The sequence below is a fragment of the Lepidochelys kempii genome, chromosome 6 (assembly GCF_965140285.1).
Source record: "Lepidochelys kempii isolate rLepKem1 chromosome 6, rLepKem1.hap1, whole genome shotgun sequence".
Lineage (NCBI taxonomy): Eukaryota > Metazoa > Chordata > Testudines > Cheloniidae > Lepidochelys > Lepidochelys kempii.
This window is the reverse complement of record NC_136385.1, coordinates 90,624,502-90,645,675: the sequence shown is the minus strand read 5'-3', so window position 1 is coordinate 90,645,675 and position 21,174 is coordinate 90,624,502. Positions and strand designations below refer to the sequence as shown.

At 50.3% G+C, this 21,174-nt stretch overlaps 2 protein-coding genes across 10 annotated transcripts in view; one reads left to right on the top strand and one right to left on the bottom strand.

Annotated features, from left to right (window-relative positions):
- Positions 1–4,063, top strand: part of ABCD4 (ATP binding cassette subfamily D member 4) — a 34,550-nt gene extending 30,487 nt beyond the window's left edge. For 7 of the 9 annotated variants that reach the window (XM_073349150.2, XM_073349153.1, XM_073349152.2 and 4 more), the window contains one exon: positions 2,100–2,462. In XM_073349150.2, coding sequence (XP_073205251.1) covers positions 2,100–2,434 — 335 coding nt within the window. In that variant the 3' untranslated portion in view covers positions 2,435–2,462. The other 2 variants (XM_073349158.2, XM_073349151.2) reach the window with 1 other exon arrangement.
- Positions 1,408–20,515, bottom strand: LOC140913193 (acetyl-coenzyme A synthetase 2-like, mitochondrial). Its single transcript, XM_073349159.2, has 14 exons — positions 19,868–20,515; positions 18,000–18,096; positions 17,586–17,785; positions 16,309–16,484; positions 13,974–14,126; positions 9,674–9,821; positions 8,864–9,001; positions 8,521–8,613; positions 7,930–8,042; positions 7,125–7,251; positions 6,262–6,389; positions 5,148–5,211; positions 4,488–4,609; positions 1,408–4,334 (listed from the first exon to the last, which is right to left on the bottom strand). Exons 1-14 carry the CDS (start codon positions 20,178–20,180, stop codon positions 4,158–4,160), a joined length of 2,049 nt encoding a protein of 682 aa, XP_073205260.1. The 5' UTR covers positions 20,181–20,515; the 3' UTR covers positions 1,408–4,157.
- Positions 20,516–21,174: the final 659 nt, after the last annotated feature.

The following is a 21,174-nucleotide window of genomic DNA, read 5'->3' as shown; positions in this document are numbered from 1 at the left end:
GGTGTAGGGATTGAGTGGAATTAAGTGGGGGAGGGGGAAGAGCTTCCAAGTGCGAAAAGTGATCTTAGCTCATCCTTAGCTCAGTTTTTTTTATCCAACTTGTTTACCAGGGAATTTCTTACATGGGGGTGCGTATTCAGCAAGGTTCCCTGAAAGCTCCGTCAGGGACACTTGTAACCCCACTTAGTGCAACATTTCATAGAAAAACATCAGAAGTTACTTTTCAAAGGTTGAGCTTATGGAGGCTCCTCTTCCTCGGCTGGCGGCTGTCATAACCGGGGCCCTGATGTTCCCCACAGTGCCACACAACCCACCCTTTGGTGTGGAATTGTGCTCTGGAATCTCAACTTTTGTTTGTTTTCTAGCTCTAATGGTTGGGAAGATAAACTTGAAAACGTGACCTGCTCAGAATCCGCGCAGTGTTGTCTGCGTAGCAGCAGGCCGCCTGAAATAACTCTGAGCGGGAGTATTGTGCTTAGGAAGGAAAAATCAAATGCACAGCTACAAAATGGAGAATAACTGGCTCAGCAGCAGCAGAGGATCTGGGCCCATAGTGGATCATAAATTGAATATGAACCAACAATGTGATGCATTTGAGAAAAGGCAAATATCCATTCTGGGTGTATTAACAGGAGTATCATATCTAAGCCATGGGAGGTAATTTTTCTACTCAGCACTGGCACAGCCTCAGCTGGCGTATTGTGACCAGTTCTCAGCACAACAGTTGAAGAAAAATGTGGACAAATTGGAAGGAGTCCAGAAGAGAGCAACACAACGGATAAACAGTTTAGACAACCTGACTTTTATGAGGAAAGGTTAAAAAAAACTGGGCACGTTCAGTCTTGAGGAAAAAAGAGTGAAGGGGGGAAGCTGATAAATCTTCCAATATGTTAAGGTCTGTTGTTGAGAGGATAGTGATCAGTTTTCTCCATGTCTATTGAAGGTAGGACAAGAAGTAAAGGGCTTAATCTGGAGTAAAGGAGATTCATGTTGCTATCAGGAAAAACTAACTATAAGGCTCGTTAAGCACTGAAACAAGTTACCAAGGGACGTTGTGGAATCCCCATCACTGGAGGCTTTTAAAAAAGAGATTAGACAAAAACCTGTCCGGGTGATCTGGGTTGACTTGATCCTGCTTCAGCGCAAGGAGCTGGACTAATTGACGACTTGAGGTCCCTTCCAGCCCTTTATTTCTATGATCTATCCCATTCATCACATTGGGATGTTGATTCTGAAACCTAAAGATCCAAATGTACCTGGCAGCCTTGTTGAGCTGGATGTTTCTGCTAAAGTGAATCACCAATGGAAATGCTTACAGCACGATCCCCAGGCACCAACACCTGCAGCTTGTTTCCTCTCAACCCCTGCCCACCAGTACAGAAATCTTTGGCATATTGAAAACAAAAATTATGGAGTCTGTAAAATAAATTCAGTTTAATCTCTAACCAATACCCCAGGGACTCCAGGACTGTAGTATTAATAAACCTCTTCATTTTTAATTTAAGTGAAATGGCTGCAGAATTTCCAGTCTGCCCCACCAGCTTGTAGCTGAATTCAGAAACATTGCCACAGAATTGAGGTCCAGTTTGTGGAGTGAATGGGCCTGGGGTTCTAGCTTCCCCAATGTCGCCAGCCCTGGAGACTTTCTCATAGGGGAGACTTCCCCAGATTATAAGGTGTTTGAAGGTTCTTAGGGAAAGACAAACCCCGGTGATACTCACTGGCATCTGGCTGTGATGGAGGGGGTACGTGACGCGAGCTGCATTCTTTTGGCTGGAGTAGGAGTCCTTTTGGGAAGACCAGGTTTCCCCTTCAGCAGATAGTAGCTTTGGGAGCTGGGACCAGCGGTGAACAAAGGTCCCTACTCTGCTTCTCTGGTACCTTTTGTAGTTTGCCTAAGAGTCCCTCCATGGAGGTTTCAGCCTTGCCAGCTCCATGCAGCATGTGAGCAATGTTCTCAACAGCTGCTCAGTTCAGAATCCACACCTACAGGGAAGAGCAGGCTCGAGGGCAGGGATTGGTTGGGCTGGCTAGCTAGCCTGAGTGGTTGTAGTCCTTGGATGATGCCATGTTGATGGGGCTTTCTGCTTTGCTCTCAGTGTTGGATGAAGCCACCAGTGCTCTGACAGAGGAGGTGGAGAATGAGCTATACTGCACCTGCGCTCAGCTGGGGATGACACTAGTCAGTGTGGGACATCGCACCAGCCTGGAAAAGGTGAGACAGAGAGTGGCAGACCTATTTCCATCAGCAGTGTGGGGCCTGTTAGCTCCTGGACTGCATGTGGGACTGAACAGGGCAGGGAAGGGCAGGTGGATGAATGGGCGAGGCATATGTTGTCAGTGGGTGGATGGCATGGAGTTGGGCAGGGAGGGAGAGAGATGGTGGGGTGTATATGGGTCAGCTCCTGGGGAGGAAGTGGATCCCCCCCTTTGAAGCCAAGGCACTCAGTTGTGTGTTGCTGAATTGCAGTTTCACAGCTGGATTTTGAAACTCTCCGGAAGAGGAAGATGGGAACTAACAAGAACCCAGAGAGTGAGGAGGCTCCCAGCCAGTGAGGGATGCTGAACAACGTACTGAGGCTTGAGACTGGTTAATTACCCAGGAGCTGCAGAAACTACCTGCACCACAGGAGATACCTGATTAGTAGAACTGTAGGAACTGCAGAGCCACCAGGAGCCAATAAGTATTCAGGGAGGAAGGTGATGGTTTCTGGATTTTACTGAAGGAACCAGGGCTGAGTCTTTTCTTTCTGCCTGTTGTCCAAACTGCTGCTTGTTGGGTGCTGCTGAGAGTGGAGGCTTCTGTCCCTCCCAGAGAGGGGCTTCTCCCCAAACCTTTCCCCTGGCATCTGATTCCCTCTTCCTGCCTATCGTGCTAGGGGGAGCAGAAGGAGCCCCTCTTCTTGCTGCTTTTGAGAGGGGATAACTTTGGGTGGAGTGGGGGAACTTCTGGGTGCCAGGAGAAGGCATCATTTGGTGCTATGCAAAGGCAGGGCCAGTGCTGCCTGCATTTGACTGCAGTGTGATGCTGGCTCAGAAAGGACCATAGTCTCCACAGGGACCATTATCATCTGGGCCTGAGGCTGGAATCTGTTTGGATGGACAGGGCCCATGTCTCCTCATTCTGTTCAGGGTCGTGCTCAGCACATGGTGGATTAGTCCATGGAGTTTGTGTCGTCTCACCCTAGGGTGAACCTCACTAGAAGCATTTTGCATGAAAATCCCAGGCCTGTTCGCATGGGGTATGTGTGTCAGCATTCATCAAGAAGCCTGAGCTGGTGCCAGGCAGCAGCCGCCACCGCCTCCTGTCATCCTGCACTAGGGCTGGCCTTACACGAGGGCTACGTGGGCGACTGCCTAGGGCATTGAGGATGCAGCGTCCGAGTGCCACAAGCTGGTGGCCCTGGGCTACCAGAGCAGGGGTGAGTGGAAGCTGGGCTGGAGCCTCTGGCCAGCTGGGCGGGGGGTGGGCAGTGCTGCCCTGAGCTGCCAGCCTTTCTGGGAGGTGCAGGTCAGCCAGGCTCATGCCTGCAGAGCCAGTGCACCCACTCTCCTCCTGCTAGGTGTGCAGGGGTGTATGGCCAGGGGAGACCCTGGGGTCAAACTTCTCCCTGTGCAGCCTGGCAGGCACCTGATCCCTGCACCCCATGCTGCAGTTCTCAAACTCCAAAGAAAGGCCGACTCTGTCTGCACCGCCACCCCTCCCCTACACAGACACAGTGCTGTGGCAGTGGGTTTGGAGCAGCAGCCGGAAAAGTGTCAGCGATTAGTGTTCTACATGGACATGCTGGAGCTGGGAGCCATCCTGAAGAGAGGCCTCCAATCTGGGGTTAACTAACCTCCCCCCTCTGCCTCCTTTCTCGTTATCCAGATGCTGGGAGGGGTATGGTGGCTTCTCACTAGGGCCTTCTGCTTCTCAGGGAGGAAGCAGGACCCCCTTCCTCACCCCCTCACTCCTACTGCCCCCAGACATGGTCACCTCTCAGAGGAGCGGTCTGCTTTGGAGGTTTAGTCCAAGGTCTTCAGTGCCGGTGTAAAAAATAAAGGTCTGATCTCAGCTGAATTACTGGTGCCTGCTGATTGGCTTTTTCTAGCCTAGGTCCCAAATTTGATGGGGGTGGGAAGCGTGAAGAAAAGGGGAGCAGAGAGCACTCATGTTACTGGCCCTGCTCCTCCTGCAGGAGGCGCTTGTGCCCCTTGATGATCTCCTCTACAGCCTCGTGGTCATCTAAGGTGGTCAGGTCCCCAAGCTCATCTGCCTTGTTCTCTACAATCTTCTTCAGGACACGGCGCATAATCTTACCTGAACGGGTCTTGGGGAGCCGCTTTGTGACCTGTGGCAGAAAGGAGCAGAGTAAGCGCTGGAGCCCTAAGCTGTATCATCTGGGGCTGGGAGCAGTGGGGAAGGGGCTTCCGCCATGCTGTTGAGACAGGGTTGAGGGCATACAGGGTGTAGTATGGGCAGGAACAGGCCTACGGGCTGTTACCTGAACATATTCAGGGCTTGCGTATTTTGCAATCTTCTGTGAGACCAGCTCCTTGAGTTCATTGCTCAGCCTCTCCTGAGAGATATCAGTCCCCTTCTTCAGCACAATGAACACATACGCTCCTGGGAAAAGATGGAGTTACTCATCCATGCACTAAGCCATGGTTCAGGGAGATGTCCAGTGCAGGGCTAAGCACTCTGCAGCTGGCTGAGATGCAACCTGAAGTATGATAGGGGCTGAGATGGTGTGTCTGTGACCTAAGTGAATCTCTGAAATGGTATCACCAAAGCTGAGACTGTTCCTCTACAAGGCTACAGTTCCTCTACTCCAATGAAGTTGTGGGACCTCCCTCCTGAAGATGTCCTGGAGGGAGTCCTGTGTTGCCTGAAGCTGCAAGCCCCTGCAGTGTAATGCTACCAGAGACTTGCCCCCTTCCAGCTCAAAGCCATGTGGCTCTTGCGGGGACTCCCACCACATACTCTGTGTCCTACAAAGCTTACTGTGTGTGCCGCAGGGGTGAGTGTGGTCCCTGTGTCCCTATGCCCCAGTACAAGTCAGGTATGCAGTCACCCTGAGAATGACTCTTCCCCCCCACCACTAGCCCTAGCAGCTGTGAAGCCCATTACAGAGATTGCAGTAGCAGGAATCAGAGCCCCTCACCTTCTCCTTTGATCTCATGAGGGAAGGCGATCACGGCTGACTCTGCCACTGCTCTGTGCTGATTCTGGAACAAAACATGTCTGCATGTCACTTCAGCAGTCCTGGCAGGCTGTCCTGCCCCACACTGGCCTGGTATGTGGCAGAGAGATGGGGAGCTCCCAAGGTGGCCTCCATGCCCTCTTCCTACTTACCTGCCACAGTAGAGTGTAGGGAAGAGGCCTGACACCTCTGCTTCCCCTTCCAGCTCGGCTTACCTCTGTGAGTGGCAACTACCCACTCTGCTCCTCCCACCCCTGCTGCAGCAGGACCCAGTAACCTGTTCACAAGATCTCACTGGGTAGTCCCTGCTTACAAACCCAGGGACATGTCGGCTCCAAAGAGCACTGAGAGACTCCAATCACATAACAGTGGGGGCCTCCAAGGGTTAATAATCCCCTACATTTGCATGATGCTCTGAATTCACCTAGCTGTAGCCTGAGCTCCAAATAAACCTTTTTCTCTCCCTTGAGTGCAAGGATAGAGCTGGGGCCTGTGCTATTAGAACAGCTTAGTTGTGATATTGGAGCTAAATACTTTGCCATCTCGTCTGATGCTGGTGAGGAAAGTGGAACTTACCATAGTGCAGCCCTGTGCTGGGCTTTTTGACAGAAAGGTAAGAAGGCCTGAAGTGTTTGCAGGGAGAAGGGGTTGCCCCCTACCCAGTAAAGCAGCAGGTACATACTCGTAGCTAGCTTGATGGAACTTGTGATGGGAAGAGTCCTAATGTGACTTGAGAAACGATGGCTGCATGTTGTGATCACTATCCCAGCTGGATAGCTCTAGAGTTGGTTGGAAATCAGAGTGGGAGTGGTAGAGATGAGAGAACTGCTCCTTCCACCCTACCTGCTCCAGGTAGAACTTCTGCCCCATTCCCTACAAAGCCTCCTGCTGGAGCAGAAAACTCGGGCATGATACCAAGGTGCTATGTTCACTCAGTGTTTCATGGCTTCTTTACTTGGAGGCCCCTGTGCCCCTGCTCTGCTCCCTGAAGAGGCTCTCCCCACCTCAGCTCTTTGGACTTGCTTATAAGCTAGGGGTCAGATGTTTGCCACTTCTTTCTGCCCAAGCCTCTTACCACAATATCTTCCAGCTCTGCGGTGCCTAGCCTGTGCCCGCTGACATTGATGACATCGTCCAGACGTCCTGTCAGCTGGTAATATCCTTGGCTAGTACGATAGGCTCCATCTCCCGTGAAGAAAAATCCTGTGATGATCAGAACCGTGAGTCTCTCACAGCTAGCCCATGCTAGCTACACTCTCTTCCCATTACCCATTCCCATTACCTCCATGGCTTAGGTACACCCCTCCCCACATCAACACCATCCCCCTGTATACTATGCCCCCCCTAAACTCACAGCAAAGGGACTTCCCCACTCCCAGTCAACCTCATGGCTTCTCCCAGCTCTACAGCTCAGGGGCATTCTCCGTTACCACCCTTAATTCAGGGGTGCATGCTCCATTGCTGGACTAGCCCCATTCCCACAAGCCTGGGACACATGCCACAGTGCAGCCCTCCATGGTCTGGACACTCTTCTCTTCCCTTTCTCTCATTGCTACAGGAGCTGACATCATTTGTATTACAGAAGCAATTGGTGGTCCCCACTGAGATCAGGATCCCTTTGTGCTATATATACACACATGGTAAGGAGCTGTCCCTGTGCCAAAGAGCTTATGTTCCAAATAGATGAGACAGGCGAAGGGTGGAAGAAAGAAAGAGCCATCTCCATTTTACAGATGGGGAACTGAGGCACAGAGAGGCTACGTGACTTATCCAAAGTGTTGCAGTGAGTCTGTTGGAGCCAGGAATGTAACCCAGATCTCCCATGTGCCAGTCTAGTGCATTTGCCATAAAACACTTCTTCATGTGGCTCTAGAAGCACTCAGTCTCCAATCCATGATCAGCTGTGCTCCTTCCTCTGTCCTTCCCTGCAAATCCTACCTGGGTAAGGCATCAAGTAGGTTTCCAGAAATCTCTTGTGGTCATTGTAAATTGTCCGTGCCATTCCTGGCCAGGCCTGAGAGATGCAGAGGGCTCCAGAGACGCCGTTCTGTGTTAGGACATTTCCCTGGAAAATAATACCCTTGGTCATGACTGGGGCTGAGGGTAACCTTCATGCTTAGTCTTGGGTCTAGTTTTACCTGCCACATCCCCACCACAACCTTCTGACGGGGAGAGACATGGAGAGCAGTGGGGGAGGATCTAGTTCACACCACCCGCAGGGAGATGATGTGCATGTGTAGCCCACTCTGCTGCTTAACACCCGGTATTGGTCCATTGCTTCTGACAGAAGCCAGTTCTCACTCAGGCCCAGCTTGTTCTGTGCCCTTGTCCAGATCTTCTTCCCCTAGTGTGTTCCAGGCTCCCTGGGCACTGGCATATAGCTACAGCTATGATTGTAAGTCTAGCATGGCATCCGTTCAGTTACTGAGGAGCTGGAAACCACTGTTCCAGAAAATACCTTTGTAGCATTTCTGAGGCGAGCCTCCAAACTTCTCCCAGGACAGGGTGCTATAGAGAATGGTGCAGGAACACAGGCTGAGATGTCAAGGGGTTGCTACCAGCTCCCTTGCTGGAGTTGCTCGAAATAGGAGGATCTGTGGGGAGGGGGACATGACCTTGGGGGTGGGGGGGGGTGGAAGACAGGTGCAGCTTGCAAGTTCTCTACTTCCAGCTTCTGCCTCCTAGAGGGGACAGTATGGGAACGTTGGCTAAGAGAACCTCTGGACTGATGGTTGTAAGTTACCTTGTCATCCAGGAGGGCAGGGCTGATCCCAAAGAGTGGTCTCATGGCCATGCCTGGAAGAATCTCATCTCCAGGGCTGGATGGACGGGGAGAGATACAGATGCCTCCTGTTTCTGAGGTAAATGTAATGGTGACACCCATGAAATTAGGTCAAAGCGAAAGCCGTGGAATACTGCTAAGAAATCCACCTTCCCCCCTAAGTCTTGCATGGTTAATGCAGCTGCTTCCGTACCCATGCAGGGGTTACTGTAGGCAAGGCTCTCTGCTGTCTGGAGGTGGCTGGAAAAAATTGTTAATTAGAGATGGAAAGTCTTGCTCATCTAGTCCAGTGCTGGATTGGTCCCTACCGTCTCTTCTCCAGGTTAATTTTAAATCCTATCATTTATTTAACTGTCTGACCTGTGGTGGGGCCAAAAGGCTCCCTGTGCTGGGCACTTGGCTACAATGGGCCATGCACATCTATGGTGATGTCTAAATAATAATTGCCTCAAGCTGAACAATCCCAGATGGGTATTACACCTCCTAAGATGGGGAGATGACTGGGGAACTGCTTAAGTGCCTGTAATGGGAGGGGTCTTCTTTGCTTCTTACCAGTTTGCCACCATGTGTCAACTACTGGGCACCGTGCATCCCCAATCACGTTGAAGTACCACTCCCACGCTTCTGTGTTGATGGGTTCTCCCACTGCAAGGGGAAAGGGAGATGAATCGTGTTTAAGGGACAATTCAGAAAAATCTTTCTCCTTCCGATTTCCTTCGACATACTGGCTTTATCAAGATCATGGACCTGGGCCAACTAATAGGCCTTCTCCTTGGTGGTATATTCTCTCTCACTGCGAAGTACTGACCCAACACACATCTCTAATCCAGCCCACTACGGAACTGAGTCTGAGAGTGGTAGTCTGGTCAGCCCTGAACCATCACCTGGTACCAACCTGATCCAAGGGTCTTGAGGGAAGATCTGTCGTATCTCTTTACCCACTCGTCCCCATATCTCAGCAGCAAGCGAATTGCTGTGGGTGCTCCATAGAACTGATTAATTCGTAACCTCTCCACTGTTTCCCAGTAACGCCCTGGAATAGGAAACTGGGTCAGTTACCTCTAGAATTGGCTCATTCACCCTGATCCCAATACTTTCCTTGCTTCCATACCCCTGCTGTAGCCAGGCCAACCTAGCTCAGGATAAACACCAGGAGCAGCAGCAGTGGCTCTTTCCTTCCTTGAGAGCCCTTCCTGATAACCATCTCCACAGCGCTCTCTGCGGCAGGGAAGGGCACAGCTAGCATCCCCCTCAGGACCCTACCATGTGGAGGTGACTTCCCAAACATGTAATACACAAGAGACTACTCCAGAGAAGGAGGGATTTGCTCTTCTCCTTACTGCTCCACCCATGATTAAGATGGTTTCCTACCACCTCCCCTGGGGTGTGAGAGGAATTCAGTGTGTTCTTCAGCTCCACATAGGGACTCAACTCGTGCCATGGGGGCAGGAGTCTTTGGTATGTGGGCTGAGATGGGAATTAATTTCAGGCCTCTCTCTCTTCTGTATAGAGCATCCAGGGTCACTTCCCTGCTTGCCAGAGATTTCAGAGCAGGGTTACATTCATGCATTTCTAATAGCTTCTTACAGTTTTAGCAGAATGGCTGCCAAGCATTTTTGAAGAAGGATCCTTGGTCCCTCAGCCCCACAGCCTCTTTCGGCTGCCCTTCCCTGAGGCCAGGGCTCTTCTGAACTTCATTACTCACCAGGATTGGGGTACACTGGAGTGCTCTCAAAAAGGACTGTGGTACCTCCGTTGCACAGAGGGCCGTACACCACGTAACTGTGCCCCGTGATCCAGCCGATGTCGGCTACGCAGCCAAAGACATCCCCATCGTGGTAATCAAACACATACTGTGCAAAAAAAAGAAGAGAGCAAGAGCTATAGCCTGGAGACAGGGCCCCTCCTACCACAGAGGTTGCCAGAGCAGCTCTTGTGTGGGAGAGATCTATAACTAAAGTCTCCTGTCTCTGCCAGTCTTGTCTTTCCCTTCATAGATGCCAAGGCCAGAAGGAGCCATTGTGATCACCTCACCTGCCCTCCTGTGTAACACAGGCCATAAAACTTCTCCCAAATAATTCCTAGAGCAGGTCTTTTAGAAAAAACATTCCATCTTGACTTAAACATTGCCTTTGATGGAGAATTCACCACAGGCTTGGCAAATTGTTCCAATGCTTAATTACTGTTCAAAATTTACACCTTATTTCCAGTCTGAATTTGTCTAGCTTCAACTTCTAGTTGTTGGATCATGTTATACTTTTCTCTGCTAGACTGAAGAGTCTATTATAAAATATTTGTTCCCCGCGTGAGTACTTATAGACTGTCATCAACTCACACCTTAATCTTCTCTTCAATCTAAATAGATTGAACTCCTTGAGTCTATCACTATAAGGCATGTTTTCTAATTCTTTAATCATTCTCATGGCTCTTCTCTGAACCTTTTCCAATGTATCAACATCCTTCTTGAATTGTGGACCCCAGAACTGGACACGCTATTCCAGCAGCGGTTGCACCAGTGCCAAATACAGAGGTAAAATAATCTCTCTACTCCTACTTGAGATCCCCTTGTTTATCCCAGGATGCCGTTAGCTCTTTTGGCCATACTGTCACACTGGGAGATCCTGTTCACCTGATTATCCACCATGACTCCCAAATTGTTTTGAGTCACTGCTTCCCACCCTCTCTGCTACACCAATCTGTCACAGCTTGTCCCTGTTTAGCCTGTAAGCAGGGACTGGCCTATTCTGCATTTGCGCAGCACCCAGCACAATGGAGCCGTAGTCCTGGTTAGGGCCCTGCTGAAAAAGAAATAAATAACTAAAGCAGCTTCAGTCCTGTGCTGAGGAAAGGAGCCAGGGTCCTGATGCAAATTCAAACAAGCCAGTTCCCATTACTACTGGAGTCAACACTTGAGGACTGTCAGGAACTCCAGAAGACCCTTCTAAAGGTAGACTTGGCAACATGATTTCAGATGAAATTCACTGTTGGCAAGGGCAAGGGTATGTTTGTTGGAATGAATAATTTGGACCACTCCTTCACATTGCTGGATTCTAAATTGACTCACGGAAAAGAGCTGCTTTGTGCAAACAAGTTATTAGGCTGTATAATGAATTGAACTGACCATGTGATACTGCCATTAGACAAATCAACAGTAAGTTCATAGCTGAAGTTGTGTTCAGCATTGCTTGTCACGTCACACACAGGTACAGTAGAAATAGAAATGAGTGGAGGCCTAGAAGACTTCTCTAAGAGGCTAGACTATTTAGTTCAAAGAGGAGATGAGTCAGAGGGGATGTGACAGTGGTGTATCGATTTGCCAGTTAAAAAAAAAAAAAAATTCTTTCCACTTGCCAGCCCTCAAACTCCCCCGTGAGCAGAACTGGGCTCCTTCCACCTCACAACACTCTCTAATAAGGACAAATAGTTGCACTGCTGCTCTGCAAGCCAAACTCGATTCCAACCCCTCTCTTCTTGTGGCGTTGGCTCTGCAGGGCTAGCAGGCGGACACCCCTCTGTCCCTCTCCGCAAGTTAAGCCTGGCTCCGCACCAGCACAGGGAGCCGGAGTTCAGACCTTGCTATTTTCCACACCCTCCCATTTCATTGGATGTAGGGGGAGGGACAGAATGTCCTAAAGTAACTGGATAGCAGGGCTGGCCCTGAGCGTGAAACCTGTATTTTACTTGGGCCTGGCTCCTCTTACTCCATTTCCCATCTGTTTCCCACCAAGCAAGTTTCCTGGTGTAATGTCTCTTGGAAGCCCTTTGTTTCTTGGCGGTTGCTCTGGGATCCGCCATTTCCAACAATACTTTAAAAGCCTTTCGTCCCTTACTAACATGCTCTAGCTGCCATTAGGTTTGCTGTGGCAATGCTCCAGCAGCTCCCCGCAAAGTGGGCCCCGCTGACAGGAGGGTGACAGATGAGGATTCCAGGGGTGAGGAAGGCTCTGGTGTGTTTGTAATGGAAACTCGCTGTCCTCTGAGCTAGTCTCTGTTTAAAGTAACAGAGTATTCAAGCAGCAGCAGCTTGCTGAACCCACCCGGGGAAAACGAGCCGGAATTCATTCCAGCTCTGGTCATGTTTTCCAGAGCAGCTGGAGCTAAAGTGGCCTTGTGTTGGAATTGGACAGTGCTGCCTCATTCCCACATTCCTGTCTTGGGGCAACATCCGCTGCTTTGTTCTGTGTCCAATCACTGGCTCCCTGATTTCCACATGTCCCACCTCCAGGCACACAGGGCATTTCAGACTTAAGTCACCAGATCTGGCCTCACATGAATGCTAGATGCACCAAGGCTAGGACTGGAGCCCTCTGGTAAGAGGGCCTGGGTGGAGGTGTGAAGGTCCCTGGATCAGGTATAGGGGGAGCTTGCCCATGGCTAAGGAGCCCACACTGAGGTGTTTAGAAAGGGACTTGTCTCATGAGAAGCCAGAAGGGTGGCTCTTGTGTAAGACCGACAGGCCCTGGTGGTCAGGGGGCAGGATTGAACCTGGGACCTCTGGAGCTTAGTGCATGAGCATCTACTGCATGAGCTAAAAGCCACATGGCTGTTAGCTAAGGCTGTAGAGCAGACTCATTAATCTCTCTCTCTCTCTCTCTAAGTGGTCTTGGTGCCACTAGATGGGACAGAACACCACACCCAGGAGGTGTGTGGGTTACACTTGGAAGCTGTTTGCTTGGTGAACTGTCTCAAGCAATGGACTTTTCCCCACTTCCCTTGGAGGGCTGTTCTGCAGCCCAGTACTGTGCTGTCTCAGGAACACGAGTGTGGCTCAGCACGTGAGCTCCCAGCAGCTCGGTCTCCAGCTCTCTCTCATGTCTACACAGCAAAAAACCAACAACCCCACGGCAGTGAGTCTCTGCACCTAAGTCAACGGGTGCCCAGTGCTCACGCTACAGCACTAGAAATAGCCATGTAGGCATTCATGCTCAGGCTCTGAAGCCCGGGGGAAGAGGGTGAGTGTCAGAGCCTGAGCTCCAGCCTCAGCGGGAATGTCTACACAGCTAGTTTTAGTGGCGTGGCATGAGCCTGAGTCTGTATACCCAGGCTCTGAGACTCGCTGCTGTGGGGCTTTTCCCCCCAAGTGTAGATGTATCTTCAAAGGTCTTGCCTACAGGCAACCTAATGACTGGAATAAAATCTGGGACATTGCTGTCTGTTTTAGGGGCTTCCTCTTCCCAAAGCTACCTCTGCTCTATTGAAGTATGGACCCCTCTCTTTAGTGCTCTAGGGGCTCTCTTCAGGAGCAGAGCTTTCACTCTCATGTATGCTTAGGGGTAGTTGAAGCTCAGAACACAGGGGAGAGGGGGCTTGGAGATCTCTCTCTCTCTCTGTAAGTATATCCTGTATTCCCCATTGCCGGCCTGTAAGCAGGTTGCTGGCTAAATTGCAACAGAGCTTATGCAGAGAAGGAAAAGGCTGGAATATTTCTGTAAGATACCAGCCATTTCTCCCTCTCCATCCCCTGGAATAAACTGGCTGGGTGTCTGAGCAATGCTTTTCTCTGTGGGTAGAGCACCCTCCCTGAACCGATTGGCTCAGGGCGTGGCGAGGACAGAAGAAGGAAAAAACAAATGTTTAAACATAAATGACTGTAAATATAAAACCTGTGTCTTGCTGGCATTTGCTGCTCCTCCCCCCCTTTCTACCTCACTTGTCATCTTGGCAGCTCTTTGAGGCATAGACCGCCTCTTCCCAAGGGTTGGAGCAGTGCCCAGCAGAACAGGGCACCCAGGTCTACCTGGGGCCTCTGGGTGCTACTATAAGTAATGAATAATTGACCTGCTCTAGAACATGCACTGGTGCCCCCTGTTGTCTGGACTCAGTCCTGCTCCATTCCTAGTAACCGTCTTGCTCTCCAGCAGCTGGACCCCTAATAACATTAGCAGCTCCCAGATTGTGCTTTAGCTCAAATAGTAGAGACATGATCTTGTCATCATAGCTTGGTAGTTCTGCTGCCTGTACGCCTTGACCCGACATCCCTGGTGTCTGTGTCTAGGCCTCATTACCTTGTGTGTGATGGCAGCATAGAGCAAGTATCCTGCCTGGGAGTGGACCAGCCCCTTGGGTTTGCCAGTACTGCCTGATGTGTAGAGAAGGAACAGCAAGTCTTCACTCTCCATGGCAGCAGGCTCACAGCATACATCCTCTTTCATCATTTCCTATGACACAAAGCAGAGTGGTTCTCACTCAGCTCCAGGATCTCCTCACAGCCCCCAGATTTCCCTCCATTCTCCCCACACTTGCTCTGACCTTACATTTCATTAGTCATTTACTAAGCCCAGAAGAGCTGAATGGAAAGCATTGTATACGTCAGAGAAATGAACCCCACTGTGGCTTATTCCTCTGCTGCCTGGTGACGGGCTAACGCTGCTTGGCAGGGGGATAGCACTGCGGAGGCTGGGACAGCACTCTAGCAAACCAGATCCTAACCCCTCTCCCCACATTCAGGCTCTTGAATCCTGTTGCTTCTTCCTTCCTACATTTCTCAAGTCCATCCCTTCCTCTCCTTCCATATGGCTAATGTCTCGTCCAATTGGTCAATTCTCATCTTCGTTGCTGCAGCCTCTGCTGCTCTTGCTTCCCTGCCTGATCCTCTCCAGTACATACCAGAATGGGTGCTGCCACTGTGACCATGCCACCCACCTCTCTTCAGAGCCCTTCAGTGTCTTCCTTTCACCTTCCACATCTGGTTTAAGGTCCTTTTCCTCCCGCTCACAAGGCCCTACAGAACGCTGCCCCATCAACATCTTTGCTCTCATTTCCTCCTCTATTTCCTTAGCTTCCTAATCATGTCTTTGCATCTTCTTCTATGCTACCCTTCAGCTTTGAATTCCCTCCCACTCCCAAACGCTCACCCCTTCTTCATTCAGCTGGCTCCTTAAAATGCAGAACTACTCTGGAAAGTGACTATCAAAATGGCACCAATGGGAGCAGTGTTTATTGTTTTTCACTCTTGCCAGATCAAGTGTTCAAGTAAACGGAGGGGTTCTCTTCCACATGCTGGCACCACAAACTCCCCGTGGGTTCTGAGGGTCAAGCTGGCTCTTGCTGGCTCCGGCATCACCACCAGTAATAACGATTCTGCAGTTGGGGGCGCACTTAAAAATTGTGCTGAGGCCCTGTCCAGAATAGACTCCAGCTCCCTCTCCCAGGCCTCTGTAGCCAGCAGGAGTAAAAGGCTGTAATCACTGAGCCAGCAGCTCTAATGCTGAACCCTGCCACAGAGCAGATCTCCTGAGTAGGAAGAGGCCATTTGTTCCTGTCACTTTTCTCACCATAACAGAATTCTATGAGAAGCCTTCTCATGTTAATTAGGTTATTTGTTGAGCACAGACAGTGAGCTCCGCTCTGTACAAAACATGGTGGAGGCAGTTGTTCTGAACCCAGGAGCTAACAACAAAATACTTCTTCAGCAAGCATGAGTGCTGCTCCCCTGAGGTCTGACCATCGTTGGGTGCATTGTGCCTCACTAGGAGCGTAAACACCAAGAGAGACAGCCTGCGTCACTGTCTAGGCCAGGGGTAGGCAGCCTATGGCACGCATGTCAGAGGCAGCACGTGAGCTGATTTTCAGAGGCACTCACACACCCCGGGTCCTGGCCACCGGTCTGAGGGGCTCTGCATTTTACTTTAATTTTAAATGAAGCTTCTTAAACATTTTAAAAACCTTATTTACTTTACATACAACAATAGTTTAGTTATATATTATAGACTTACAGACAGAGACCTTCTAAAAACGTTAAAATGCATTACTGGCACGCGAAACCTTAAATTAGAGTGAATAAATGAAGACTCGGCACACGGCTTCTGAAAGGTTGCTGACCCCTGGTCTATGCCTTGTATAGCACTGACTGCTAGGACTGCCCTCAGTAAATGTGGCCCCACCCAGACTGGAATAGAAGGGTACTGCAGGCCAGGAATAAGGTGCATGGACAAAGCTGTGTGGAGAGCTCAGGGCTGGAATAGCAGGGCGTGCTACAGGCCAGGTCTGAGGTACATGGACAGATAGTTTTCAAGGTCTTGCCCACACTATTGCAGGCTCTGGTTAGTGCTGCCAGCCCCTGATGTTACACAGAGAATATTATGTCTCCAAGAGCTCCCCACATTAACTCATTCATTCATTCTGGAAAGCAGGGCAACTGTTGTTGGGAAGGTTCCTGGCCTGGGCATTAAGCTTCGGACCACGACGCTATTACCCCAGAACAATGTCCCCAGTGCAACTAAGTGCAAACAGGGTCCTTTGGGCTGGGCTGGAAACCCACCCCCACCACTTCTCCCGATTCCCTCGAGCAGATGTCCTACCCTAGGGGGAAGTTGGTGGTAGCTCCATATGGCATCTTACCTCCTCCAGTGGCACATCCAGTTCTGACATGGGAACCTTCTGCTCAGTCCTCATGGAAACCAGAACTCGCTTCACCAGTGGGCACGCATGCACGGCCTGGTCCACTGTCTGCTTCAGCTCAATAACCTTGCCCCCCCGCAGCCCCTGATTCACAGTGATCACTGTCTCTGACTGCGCTGAAGAGGGCAAAAGAGAAGAAAATGAACAGCAGCATGATCAGCCCTTCCCCTCAGCCCAGCTGCCCCTCTGCCCTCCATCATTATTACCAGGATATCTAGCGCCCCCTCCCCCCCGGCTCCAGATACACATCTAACCCTGCCCTGCCCCACATGCCTTTTCTCTCTCCTTCCCCCTCCCATCTCCAGTTTTCATGGCCTCTCTAAAATAAGAGCAGCAGTTTTAAACTCTTTCTTTCCCATTAATGTGTCCCATTAAGTCTCATACAACTTGATGAGAGGCAGCACTCCAGGCCCTTGCTCCCTCTGTTGAGGCAGAGAACTCAAGCCCCCACACCAAGAGACAATGGCCTGACAGACCCTGCTGCTCTAGGAGCTTATTTTTAAAATGCTGAATTTGATGAAGCTGGGCATAGCATCCACTGGGCTGGAAGAGGCTTCTAGTGAGACCTAGTGAATAGCCTTGCATCAGGGGAGGCCCTCTACCAGGATACAGTATTTAGTCCTCTCCTCCCTGCCGTGCATCATCATGGCAGGATTTCTTAATCATCCCTGATAGGGCAGGGGATGTTTCTCCTTAAAGAGGTCCAAGGAGCAGCATTCCAGCACCGTCCCTTGGCAGCATGTGCCACTGCTGAGCTCTGCTTAGGGTTAGAGAGCGTCTCTGAATATTGAACCTGAACTTCCCTGGCTGCATCTTAAGCCTCTTCCTTCCAGGCCTGCCCGTGGGAATGAGCGATCCCTGTGCAAACCGTTTCATCTCCCTCAGTCGACTTCCTGGCTGCAGCTTTTATTTTCCAAACCGTCTCTCAGGGCAGGGCTTGTCTGTAGCTACAGCTTGTGGGGAGTTGTGGTGATGTTCTTGGGTGGCCTGAGCATGTGGTCCAGGGCTCACTTGTTTCCTCCACTCCCTCAGGCCACTCTCTCCTCCATGGCTGGAGGAGTAAGAACGCCGGGGCCAGGAAGCTTTGGGCACAATCCCCACACCCACAGCCCCACTGGTCACTGAAGCTGACAGGGGTTTATATTGTTCTCCAAGGGGCCAGGCTGAAGGGACAATTTGTGCACAGAGCACCTATCAGTTGTGAAGAAGGCTCTTACCATCCCGGATCCTGTCAGCTAGAGCCTCGGAGCTGAATCCGGCAAATACCACTGTGTGTACGGCTCCTATCCGGGCACAGGCTAGCATGCTTGCCACAGCCAGAGGGCATGGGGGCATGTAGATGGTGACTCGGTCACCTTTTTTTACTCCCTGTCGTTTCAAGGTGTTTCCCAGACGGCAGGTCAACTCAAGCAGTTCTCTGTCCAAAGAAACCAGCTTGTAGTTAGAAGCTCTCCCATCCCAGAAGCCTCTCTGAACTGGGAACAGATGGGGCTAGCTTCCCTTCCCTTCCCTTCCCTTCTGGGAGCCCCGCAGAGCTGGAGATAAATGACTCTGGTCCCTTAATCAGATAAGTAACCATACCAGCCCTCTGTGCTCAATTCCTCTAGCTCAGGATTGGGGTAAGTACTGACCTGTATGTAACCCGAACTTCTTTCCCAGGCTCATCTTTCTCCCAGATCAGGGCCACTTTGTCTGGGGCTATATGGACATGTCGATCCAGACAATTCACTGAAAGAGAAGATTGACTGTCATTACTCTCTGAGCTATTTTCAATTCTAGTAAAGCCAGTGCTCGCCACTTCATTTTCTGAATACAATCAGGGTGGCTGCATTGTAAGTTTGACTGTTATTCAACCCCTTAAACCACATCATTGCTAGCACCAGCCATCAGGTCAGAAGCACCACCCCAATCCCACTCCCACACCTTCCTTCCTGCCACACCCATGACCATCCTCATCATCCTTACTTACAATCTGCACATTCCTAACCAGAAACTGCCCCCAAACACCCTGAGTAACCATAACAGCCCTCTGCACTCCTCCTTGGTGGCTCTCTGAGTGCCTCATGAATATTAACTCAGTCATTTCTCAGCAACCCTGTGTGGCAGGTAAGCAATCCACAGGGAACACTACACCTCCCACTGAAATGCAGCTGCCTCTTTAGTGGAATGAGGGAGCTATTAAACAGTGACAGCAGCACTCCAGAAGGCAGTTTAGGACAGGAAGTGAGGAGCGCTGCAGAGGGAATGTAGGGAAGTAGAATGCAATCACCTGAGATGAAATAGGGCCAGAACTCTGGGGGTATGTAGAGTTCCTTGGAATGTTGAATGACCACAAGCGGTCAAGACCTTGGTTTTAAATCTTATCCCAAAGTGGGCTCCTCTGAAAGCACTAGTGTTGCCAACACTTGTAGTTTTATTGGGAGTCTAATTACATATGTTGTTCGTTGTAGAGCTCCAGCTCCCAGAGTTGCGATTAGGTGAGACTTTCAGCTTTCATTTAAAAAAAGTTAATTTCTCTCCCTCATGGTTCCAGAGAAAAGCTTGAAAAAACTGACCCCTGAAGGCTCAAAAACCAGAAGGCAAATAAAAAAAGAACTAAAACTTATTTTTGAAATCTCATGATTTTGGGGGGCCTGACTCACGATTTTTGAGTGATTTGGGGTTGGCAGTGCTGCTATCTAGCGCTGTGAAGAGGCACTCGTTGATAATGGATAAGGGAAGAGCACTAACTTCTATTTGATGACCTCAGTAGTACATGGGTGCACCTTTGAGGACTCCCACAAAAGGGTACTGACCAGGCCCAATGACACAGCTTGCGAGAGCAGCTAGGCTCACAGCACATGGTGGTCCAGCTGTATTCATACATCCTAATGAGACACACTTGCTCCCCTACAACCAATCACATTCCTACACACCTACTACACACAGCCAATTGGAACGTTCCTGGCAGGCGTCCTCTGGCTGAACTTGTGCCTGGATCTGAGAAACCATCCCTCATTTGAACCCTTTTACCAGACCGTGCTGCTCAGCTCTACCTCCCTAGTTTTTCTTTAAGTGTTGGATTGAGTGACACCGTTGAGCACTCCTGGATTTGTGTGTGAGGAGAATAAGACTGGGAACAAACACGCCAGGGAAAGTGGGGGTCAGAGGCAGGTGCTGTCCTAGACTCACACCCTCGCTCTCTGACACACGTTCTTCCCTTGCCTTCCTCCCTCTTTGATGTTTGTTCCTCAGACTATTCCTCTCAGTTTAGGATTTCCACATGCAGGGGAAAGACAGATTGGTGCACTTCCAAGAAAGTGTCTAAAAATAGAAAGCTAATTCTTGCTGCCATAGAACTTCCCCAGTAGCAACTGGCTAACAGAAGGAGTTAAAGGTGTGTGCATTCCCAGGAACAGATTCATGAGACTGAAAAGGATCCATCCTGAAGATGCTGGGACCAGGTGGGTTCCCCAAGAGGCCAGCAAACTAGGGTGGGGAGGTCTGGCTTCCTGCTTACCTGCTACATTCAGTTGTCCTCCCAGGAACCAGGACACCCAGCCCTGCTGTAGATTACAGTCTTGTACAGAGTGAAAAGGATTAATCCACATGAGTCGGTTTCTCCCTAGAGCTCCCCAGAATTCATCTGCCTGCTCCACTGACACCTTGTACAGCCCTGGGTGGTCCCTTGATCCAGGGAACGCTGCAGCTTCTGGCATATATGCAGTCAGGGGCCCGCCACTCCAAGCTCTAGCTATTCCAGAAGAAAAGGGTCCTCTAGAGGATTGACAGAAGACTTTTAGGCAGCAAGCCCTAGGAAGCAGCCAGGCCATGATCCAGGGTTGCAAGAGAGCTCCCCAACTCTGCAACAAGCAGGAAATGGTCTTCAGAACTCTGCTTTTCTTCTTTAGGTACAAAACTCAGGCTAAGTGCTTTCAGTCTGCCCTGGAGCCGTGGCGTTGAGCGGGAAGGAGTGGAGTGTTAGCTGGGTCTCTCTCTGTCCATCAGATTATAAATCTGCACTCAGCAGACAGCTCAAGAGGTGCGCCGTCTCTTTCTGACACGCTTTCTCGCCTGTTCCAGATGGATACATGAAAAGGAAATTCAGTCCCTTCTAAGGGAGGAAAGGGGGTGGGCTCTAGGAATGTTTGACTGGAATAACCTTCATGCTAATCTGAATTCTGACGACTGCTCTTGCACTGAAGCCAGAACTGGCTGGTGATTGTATTCTCAGCAGCCGGAGCAATCCAGGCTGGCCTGTGTCACCTTACACTTTCCCTTTGTCCTATCATTAACCTGCCCTTGCTTAGAGGTTGAATGGAACAGTTTGCCTGCTAGATTGATCTGGCCCCACCCAAGCCTCCTGACTATCTGCTCCGCTTGAATTCTTTTCCCAATCTCACTTTGTGCCTCCCCCACTCACGCTGCCCCCTGTACCTGTAATTATTTCCCTTCCTTTATGTTCCAAATGACCTCACTCTCCTCAGTCAGAATCCTCCTAAAAATACTCTTCTGAAGTCTTTTAGCCACAGTCCACCACAGAACTATGGGTCTATTATGAGTCTATGAAAATGCTTTGCTGACTGAGATCACACCTTCAGCTGGTTACTCAAGTTGATCTGGGCTGTTTATATACACTCTCTGGGGCGGGGACCGTGCCTTCCTCTTTTTTGTCATTGCTATTTATGCCCTGCCACAGCATGCCCAGAGTTTTACTGGCAACTGTAAAAATGAGATCCTTGTCCCAAGGGGCTTCCCATCTAAAGTTGGACTGAAGAGACACAGCCAGATTCTGATCTGCACCTCCCTGGAGATGCAACACCAAAG

What these genes read in the sequence shown, in the direction of transcription:
- LOC140913193 (XM_073349159.2), bottom strand. Translation starts at nt 20,180, where the DNA reads ATGGCCTGGCTGCTTCCTAGGGCTTGCTGCCTAAAAGTCTTCTGTCAA. An exon ending in CTGCCCTCCTGGATGACAAG is followed by an intron (nt 7,252 to 7,929) that starts GTAACTTACAAC and finishes ATTATTTTCCAG; the next exon opens with GGAAATGTCCTAACACAGAA. An exon ending in CTACTTGATGCCTTACCCAG is followed by an intron (nt 6,390 to 7,124) that starts GTAGGATTTGCA and finishes TGATCATCACAG; the next exon opens with GATTTTTCTTCACGGGAGAT.